Here is a 10,464-nt window from a genome sequence, read left to right on the forward strand (position 1 = left end):
GTCTATTAAATAACGACAAAAAATAGATTAATTTGTAAATACGGTATTAAAAAATTATTAAATATATATTTTTAAAAAAAATCTATGTTAGTACTAAAGACATAAAAAATTAATATAAAAAAATTAATAAATTTTCAAACCGTATATTTCTTAATAAATTTAGTATTAATTAAAAAAATGTCATAAATTAGACAATGATTTGATGCCAACGACCAGGAAATTAACGCCAAAGATATAACCGATGAACTTATTTGAAAGATGGCTAGATTTTTATAGAAATAAATAATTTTAAAAAATAAAATATTTAATTATTATAATTAAGTATCGAATGACTGGACTAAATATATATATATATTTATATAAATATAAATTTATACAAATAAATAAATATATATATATATATATATATATATATTAGGGTTAAGCAAATTTGTGTAGCAAGTGTGGATTTTAGGGGGAGGGGGTCTAGGGTGGGTTCAAGTTTCAAAAAAACTTGGTGGGGTCTAATAAGAGGTGTGAACTATTATTGCATTATTAAACGTCAATTTTTTTTATAAATCCAAAATCAAGGGAACAAACAAAATAATTCCCTAAAATTTACTTTAAATTCCCGAATATTCCCATGTAAATTCCATAAATTTTCCATGTAATTTCCCAGGAAAATAGGTTAATTTTCTCAAAATATAAATAATTTTTAATAAATTACTAAAAGCTTATATTTTAATTAAAAAATAATATAATAATGTATTTAAAATTTAAAAATAGTTGATAAAAGCATTAATGATACACTATGATTATATATAATTAATTTTTTAAATAATTAATGTTTTTAGTTTATATGTATTTATTCTTAATGTAACTAAATTTTTGTTAAAGTTTTAATTATAGTAATTATAAAATTGTAAATATTTTCAAAATTTTTAATTAAAATAAAAAAATATTAATAAAAACTTTATAATATAAATATTTGTTGTTTAACTAACTTTTTTTTATCGTAAACTTCTATTTAAATTCTAATATGATATCTGTCGTTTCAAAAATTAGATAATTTTTAATTTTGAATATTTTAAATAAAATAATGCTATTTTTAGATAAGTTTTAGCAAAATTTTTAACTATTTTACTTAGTTTTAATCTATAATTATTCATATAAATTTTTAAAAATTTTACACTTACTAAAATAGTATCAATTGAAATATTAATCAAAATCATCAAAACCTACCATACCTCTTTTGTTTAACCCTGATATTTAAATATATATATACCTGATTGGCGATTATCGTAAAACCAATTGTCAAACGTTTGAATAAGTATATAGAGTTGAAGTATTAATTGCGGAATCGATTCGAGTAGACATTCATAAAAACGTAACGAATTGGCCGACTTTTCGGCCAAAATTTTTAGATAATAATTGTTTTTTATTCGATCTGAATAATTAGTTGACTGATGTCGAAATCGACGCAATTTCCAGCTGTCCAGACAATATAAAAATGCATCCAAATAGCATACAATTGGTCCCAATTGTAATATTGAAAACAATTGCCTACATGTTTTTTGAGGGTATACTATATTTATTCCACCATCGCTTAGTGTAAACATATCGCTGATAGACATACGGACTGATATAACGGTTATGATAAGCGACGGTATTATTACAAACAGTAATGTCAACCAAAAATATCTGTATATATATGAAAAAAATTTTCCTGAGACCATAACAATGTATAATAAATTATTATTCTATTATTATAATCCTATAATTATAATCCTATAATTAAATTATTATAGTCCTATTCATTAACTAAGTTATCACATTATTTACAATTAATGTCTAACCTTTTGCAGTCATTTTAAGCATTAAATATGATAACTTAGTTAATGAATATAGACTTCTATTACATTGTTGTCGTTTCAGGAACTCTTGTGAAAATTTTATATATAAACATTTTTTAATAAAAATAAAACATGATAAGTAGCAAAAATAATAATTGAATTATAAACGATTATTATTTTTCCAGTTTTTGAAAAATATTTGTAATTTAATAAAATATTTTTTTTAAATAGCCACCAAGTTTAAAATTTTTTTTTAATATTTTTAAATAGAAAAAATAAATTTATTTAAATTTTATTATTTATTTTTCTAAAATATATAAATTCAATAAATTATTTCAAAAAAATAATTCAAACTTCTAATTCTACTACTAAATATTATAATTATTCAATATTAATCAATAATCAATTTTTGTTTTGCATAACAAGCACAACTTTATACTAATATTTAAAAAAAATTAATATGCATTAAATATTATTATTTATTATATATAAAAATTAAAAAAAAACAAACATACCCATAATCATTTGCTAGATAAAAATGTATGGCTAAACCTAGATCTTTGCCGACATCAAAAATATAGGCGAAACCGGATATTAGTATTTTTATGGCATCTATTAATGTGAAACCATAATCATAATTATCATTATCTGATATATTAGTTAACTGGTTATCGTTAACATTAGTTGATGAATAGGTACGCAAAACGGTAGTAGTAGTAGTAGGGATTTCGATACTACTATTATCAACTATACCGTCATTATTATTATTATTAGATATTGAATTATTATCTGTGTCCACCATTTCGGTCAATTCAATGTCATCCATGTGATCCATATTGTATGTATAGATATATTTGGTAGCCGTATATACTATATATATATATATATATTGAAGTTATATACCGTATACAAATAAATCTATTTTAATAAATATATATAAATTTATTTATAAATATTTATAAATATATAAATAAATATCAAACGATATCTATATATATATATTGTATTATGATAATAAATTTTTATTTTTATCTTATTATAATTTATTTATATTTTAACTTAAATTAATTATTTATATATTAAACTATTAACTTTTAAATAATAATAATAAATATTTTTTTTGGTGTTATATTACCTTTAAATTTGATATCAATGGACACACACACTGTGTATAACACCAGATCCTATAAACGGATTATAGATATCTAGTGTTTCGACACTTTTTTTTAGTTTTTCACTTTATTCAGCAATTTATATATATATATAAATACTAAATTGTTTTATAACTTAACATTTGTATAATTAAAAAAAATATTTTTTAAAAAGTATTAGTTGATTGATTGATTTATTTATTTAGAGAGAGAGAGAGTTCCAAAAAACAGGATATGACTGTTTATAATATGAATATTTGATTTTTTTAAAAGTAAAAATGAAAATCTAATTAATTCAAATGATGATAATAATAATAATATAAAAATTAATTAAATAAAACTTTAAATATAATATTTATAATTTTATTTTATATAAATATATTTATATAAATTTATATAAGATATTAGAATTTTTTTTTTAAAAAAACCAAAAAATATATTCAATAAGTTTAATAAAATAACGAAATAAATACATAATACTGGTATATAATCTGTTTTTTCTGTATTAATTAAATAAATATTTTTCACATATAAACACAAAAAATTATAATTAATTCAACTGATTATAATCTATAATAAATTTTTTTCAATTAAAATATAATGCAATAACTGTTAAAAAAAATTTTCCGATGTTTGTAAAATTGTTAATCATATGTTTATTAATAATTTTGTGATTTAAAAAAAATTTATTGACTATCAATATATTTATAGTTATAGATAACATTGTTAATTGTAATATATTTATTTAAAATATATATATTCAATAAATTATTTCACTGTTATTCAGTAATCATCACTAATAAATATAAAAATTATTTGAAAATAAAATTACAAATGTTTTTAAAAAAATAACTTTTCATAGAATTTTTGTTATATATAAATATATAATTTAATATTTTGTTTAAAATAAAAACTTAAAACATTATGTAATTACTTTAATAATTATATTATACGATATATTAGATAAAAAATAATTATATAAACATTAACATAATACTATACATAACTATATATTATTTTTATATTATATAATAGATATAATATAATCGTTACAATAAAAAATAAATATCATTTAAATATATTAATAATGGTATCAAATATGACAAACGCCGACAATCCTAACCACATACCCAATAGGCCGCCAAAGTTTGCTATAAACGATATCATCGACAGCTCCGGCATGTGTTCAACTGTCTGATCCAATAGTGGCAAATGTTTCAGTACTACAGACATACTCTTCCTCAACGGCTTCGGCTTCTTCAGCATCGAGTCTTTGATATCCATTGTATAGTAATAGTAGAGACACTCTTTACGACACCTATGTTCGCACTGGACATCAGCTCTAAACTCACAGCTAGGGTTGACCTGTAAATGATTACATACTGTCCTATTAGTACCCGAAACCATATAAGCCGGTACTATATTTGTCGACCAGAGTGTACAGTCGGCGGCAGCTTTGGGTGGACGACATACATGTCTAACCATACGTTTTGTCCCATTTTCTAGCGATTGACAACATTTGCGCCGATCGTTGATAATATACTGTTGATAGCATTGTTGTCGACACTGGGAACGGGTGATCGGCGGCGACTGCATATGTTGGCTCCGGGAGTAGTCGTTGGTGTCGTCGTTGGTGTCGTACGACTGGCACATTGTTTCGTAGTCGGGCGGCAACAGTCGGGTCTTAACTGTTGAATACATAATTTCATAGTAATAGTTGATATCTAAGTTCAGAAAGTTTTCCGATCGCATATCGTATGGCATAGCGTTCGGGGAGTGTAGGGACAGATAGATTTTGTTTAGGGCTGTCCCTTCATCGTAGATAGCGGGCGGAAACCATGGCCACTGATGACGGACATTGAGCCGTATTTCGTGCGAATTGAACGCCAATCGGGTCCACACAGGATTCGGCTCCAATAGTAGATGACTGAAAAATGTATAGCATTTGCGTATGTGACCACTCATTTCGGGTACTATCGATACGATTGGCCGATGATCCTGATATACTTCCGTGTCATCGTTGTCATCGTCATCGCCACCAGTGGTCACACCGTTTATCTCGACAAACACCGGATTATCGTTGCGTTTGACAATTACCGGATCGTCCAGACGTTTGAATGGTATGCTAACCGTACCGTCAATCAGATCGTCGACCAGTATTTCTTGTTGTTGTTCATAAAATCTGAGAAAATTTCTGTACATATCATTCAACTGTTGCCGCAGTGTATCGTTAGTATCGGATCCGTTAACCAATGCAGTCATAATCTGTACGTAACGGCTATAATTGGTGGCCAATTCCGCGGGATATTGTCGGGCCATTCCGGCCATACTCAGTGCATAGGGCAGGCATACGGTTAGGGCCGGCACTACGTCCGGTTGGATACGTTCGACGCGAATGCTGACCACTGTTTTGCCGCTCCAGTACTGGTCGAACAGCAGATACGAGTGATAGGTTAGGGCCAGTGCACAGAGTATGGCCACTACCGTACGGAACAGTAGTTTTCGTTTACTAAAACTTTTTGTCTGCCTATAGATACCGATACCGATACGTTTTAGGCGTTTTGTCGACACATCCCTATCCCTATCATCGGTGGTGTTGTTGTTGTCATTATTAATGGTGTAATCTTCGCGAAAATTAAACATTTTTTAACAAAAAAAAAGTAATAATAAAAATATATTCATATTATAAGTAGATATTTGTATTAAAGTAAATAATATAAACATATATTTTATGTATATATTATATAAATAAATTTTTTTAAAAAAATTTAAATTTTATTATGAATAATAAAACCAGTTAAGAATGTTAGAAAGCATTATCAGAAAAAAAACTTTGTCGGCATAAAATATTATGTTTACTAATTAATTGTCAGTTGGTTTTAGTCATATAGTAAAATGACTCAGTATGACAAAATAAACACAACTTTAGTCATTTAGGTTATTAAATGATTCGGTATAAAAAATAAACAACCTTAGTCATGTAAGGTATCAAATGATTCTGTATGACAAAATAAACTCAACTTTAGTCATGTAGGTTATTAAGTGACTCGGTATAACAAAATAAACTCAACTATAGTCATGTGTGGTATCAAATGACTAGGCATGACAAAATAAACAACTATACTCACTTGAGGAGATCAAATAATTTAGTATGAAAAAATATACTCAACTATGTCATGTGTGGTATCAAATGATTGAGTATACAGAATCAACAGCTAAAATCATGCTTTTGCCGACTTTTTTGAAATAAAATAATTTTTAGCCAGTATATCTTATTTATGATGCTCTATATATTTCTAAGTTAAAATTTTTACCTAAAATTTTTTTTATTTGGCCGCCATTATCTCTATGTTCCCGAAGACGTATCAAAATTTTAATGCATATTTTTTATTCTTGATTTTGACGCGTTATTCAAATCTATACTTTTAAAAAAATTTTCTTAAATTTTTTACTTTGGCCGCCATTTTCTCTATGTTCCCGAAGAGATATCAAAATTTTGATGCATCTTTTCAATACATTATTAGTAGTCCTCTAACATTGAATATAAAATCAGAAATTCAAACATCGACAAAAAAAATGCTACACAGACACACAGACAGACACACAGACACACAGACACACAGACACACAGACACACAGACACACAGACACACAGACACACAGACACACAGACACACAGACACACAGACACACAGACACACAGACACACAGACACACAGACACACAGACACACAGACACACAGACACACAGACACACAGACACACAGACACACAGACACACAGACACACAGACACACAGACACACAGACACACAGACACACAGACACACAGACACACAGACACACAGACACACAGACACACAGACACACAGACACAAAAAGGTTCGTATAGATTTCAGTAAATAAAACTTTTTCAAATTTTTTTTTTTTTTGAATATATTTCAATAAATATTTATATGTTAATACTTATTGAGTAATTAAAATTTATTATCAATAGTAAAAATATATTTTAGTAAATATTTATGTTAAACTATATACTGTACAGTAACTATATGTCGATATAATATAGTGATAATTTTATTTTTCAATAATGTATAATACAGTAGTAATAGTAATAATAAAAAAGACATTAAATGTGCTAAAAGTTTTTAATAGCATAACTAGCTATCAATTTTTGTTTAAAAAAAAAAATATTATAAAATACTTTTAAAATTCAGGTTTCATACATTGCAAAAACATTGTGAATCATAATTATTGAGATAACAACCAGAAAAAAGACATAAAAATATTTTACTTATAAATAAATAAATATATATATATATATATAATATATATATATATTTATCAGTATATATACAGTATAGTTATGTATGAATCAGTTTAAATGAGAGATTAAAATATATATATATATATTCTGGTCAACTAATATAATAATGGCTTATACAGTGTCATCGGGCGATAATAATAATAATAATAGGACAGTATGTAATTTACAGGTCAACCCTAATTTACAGGTGGGTAAGACATATGTGGTCGTTCACCGATAGCTGACTGTACTATTTGGTCGACATATATAGTACCAGCTTATTATGGTTTCGGGATCTAATAGGACAGTATGTAATAATTTACAGGTCAACCCTAGTTATCGAGTTTAGAGCTGAGCGGTGACCACAGGTGTCATAAACAGTGTCTCTACTATTACTATACAATGGATATAAAATTAATAATAATCAAAATAATATAATAATTTAATGTTAATAAACAAAAATATGATATAAATATTTATTGACAATGATTACTGAATAACAGTTAAATAATTAATTTTTTCAAATAATTTCATCGGTTATATCTTTGGCATCAATTTCCTGGACGTTGGCATCAAATCATTGTCCAATTTATATTAATTGTTTTGTTAATACGATCTAAATTTATTAAGAAATATACGGTTTGAAAAATTATTTTTATTTTATTTATTTTTTGTATAAATTTATTACATTAATTTTTTATGGTTTTTTTTTAGAAATACTGTAGATAAAAATAGATTTTTTCTTTTAAAAAAAATTACATTTAAATTTAATAATAATAATAATAATAATAATATATACAACTAAAATAAATTACATATATAAATTCTATAGTGTATATTTAAAATTTGTTTAATATTTAAGGAAAATTTTTATAATAGATACTACTGCATAATAAATACTAATTATATAATAATAATTTATTAATTATATATTTTAAATATATTAATTATTATTTACAAATTAATTAATTTTTTTGCTATTATAGACACTGTTTATTGGTTATGTTTGGCGTTTTTTTATACTGGCTTCACGTTTGCTAATATTATCCCTATTTTTTACACAATTCCCCATCTATTATATATTTATAGTATTTTCAATTAATTGGTTAAATAATGTTTTTATCGATTATAAACATACAGTTAACAAATATTAAACGTTTTGATCATATATTTTTTTAAGATAATAATGGCTTATTTGTTCACAATTTGCTATATTCCTATAAATTATTCCCATATCAATAGACAAAACTATTTATACCATCGTATTTATTATACATTTATGTTAGGCGTGGTTCACATATTACGTTCGCACTTGAGTGGAGGGGTAGGGGGGTTGGCCAAAGCGAACTTTTGCGAACGAGGGGGAGGGGAGGGGTATAGTCTTTAAAAACGTTCGCATTTAGATAATATTTTATTTCTTGTGGTGGGGGGGGGTAGCGGTTAGGGACATGCGAACGTAATTTTTTTTAAATGACTACATGCGAACAATTGCGAACATAGGGGAGGGTGTGGTCTAGATTTCTTAAAAAGTGCGAACGTAATATGTGAACGACGCCTTATGTCAAAACCTATTATTATTATTATTGACACTATGGTATCAAAACTGTTTGGATGGTTGTCTGGTTTATAAGCTATACCTTATAGCGACAATATTATCATATTGTTTGTTATTGGCATCATATTTATGGTATAATTAAAAACTTATTTTTTTTAAAAAAAAATATCTATTATTATTATTTATCATTCAAAAAAAACTTTAGACTGTTTTAAAATATTTTATTTTATTTTTTTCAACTAGATCATTTATTATGTTTTGTATGAAAACTATATGAAAAATACCTTCAAAAAATAATAAATAAGTCTATTAGTATTTTATAAATATTAGTTTAAATTTATTATTATATAAACAAAATATATTTTAATTACATAACAGTTAATTTAGTTAATTTTTATTACTATTTTATTATTTTTGATTTTAAAAAATTTACAAATTTATTATATATTTATAGTTAATAATTTCAAATTAAGAATTATTTAAAAAAAATTATATTTATATATCTGTATATTTATATCTATATTTTATATGATATTATAAAATATTTTTTTTTAACAATATTAAATTTAGTTTTAAAATGTAATAATTAATAAATCTATAATATCAATGAAAATAAAATAATCAATTAATTAATATTGTATTGTTCTAACATAATTGTAAAATTTTAATTTATTAATATATTTTCATATTTTAAAAAAGTAACGCCTATAACACGTTATATAATTTAAAATAAAAAACACATTTAACGCTCTTGATCCTAACAAATATATCTATTTTTACCTTATGTTACTAAATTATTAAAGCCCGCGCTAGTGTTTTATTAATTAACCAATCAAATTAAAGCAAATTTTACTAATAATTAACGGTAAATTAAATATATTTAGACGTTTTTTATGGCATTTATTTTCAAAAAAATTTATTTTCATTTTAAAATTAAAAATAATTAAAAAATCAATGTTTTTAAGTTATCTTAAGACTCAAAGTATAATCGGGCTCTGAATTGACTATAAAACGACTTTAGTATAAGTTAAAATGTGTTCACTAATGTGTGCGAAATATATAGGAATTTGAGTCAATTTTTTGATATTATAGACACAATAATACGGATCCAATTGTTTCGTTTGTTTGGTGACAAAAACGTGTTGTTGTAAACTTTGCTATCATTTTCAACCATATATAGTATCGGCGGGTGATTGACATTAATGTATAGTTTAATTGAATTGAGTTCAGTGGACATCACTATCGACTCAAAAGACGAATAATCGAACTCGAAGTTGTAGCGAATGTTTGTAAAAAACTTCTTATTGTTGCCACCGCTGGTTACCCGAGATTGTCATGAATTTGCGGCAGTAATGAAACTCGACGGTCAAGTCATCTCTGGCCACATGAACTTTGCTGTTAAAGAGATTGTGATCAGTGCTGTCGTAATGTTTGATGAATTGAGTCAAATCAATGAGTTCCAAATTTGATCAAAAATAAAATCAAATGTTTCAATCAATTCATTTTCTGAGTTATTGTTTGTGTTTGACTTTGAGTTTATAAACCGCATAAGTTTCGTCGGCAATTGAATACCAGGTCTGTTTGAGTCGGCTTTCGGTACAAATGTTTGCCATCACTTTCT

At 25.3% G+C, this 10,464-nt stretch overlaps 1 protein-coding gene across 1 annotated transcript; it reads right to left on the reverse strand.

Annotated features, from left to right (window-relative positions):
* Positions 1–1,002: 1,002 nt before the first annotated feature.
* LOC128957314 (XK-related protein 6-like) lies at positions 1,003–2,667 on the reverse strand. Its single transcript, XM_054303053.1, has 3 exons — positions 2,348–2,667; positions 1,265–1,680; positions 1,003–1,025 (listed from the first exon to the last, which is right to left on the reverse strand). Exons 1-3 carry the CDS (start codon positions 2,665–2,667, stop codon positions 1,003–1,005), a joined length of 759 nt encoding a protein of 252 aa, XP_054159028.1.
* Between the last annotated feature and the right edge of the window lie 7,797 nt (positions 2,668–10,464).

Source organism: Oppia nitens, unplaced genomic scaffold (genome assembly GCF_028296485.1).
Source record: "Oppia nitens isolate AA-2021 unplaced genomic scaffold, nextdenovo-longstitch-racon4-pilon3 scaffold3_pilon_pilon_pilon, whole genome shotgun sequence".
In the NCBI taxonomy this organism is placed as follows: Eukaryota; Metazoa; Arthropoda; class Arachnida; order Sarcoptiformes; family Oppiidae; genus Oppia; species Oppia nitens.

Coding starts and splice junctions, on each gene's coding strand:
- LOC128957314 (XM_054303053.1), bottom strand. CDS start 2,667: ATGGATCACATGGATGACATTGAATTGACCGAAATGGTGGACACAGAT. Junction 1,681..2,347: donor TATCTAGCAAATGATTATGG/GTATGTTTGTTT, acceptor ATATATATACAG/ATATTTTTGGTTGACATTAC. Junction 1,026..1,264: donor TTACGATAATCGCCAATCAG/GTATATATATAT, acceptor TTGAAACGACAG/ATATCATATTAGAATTTAAA.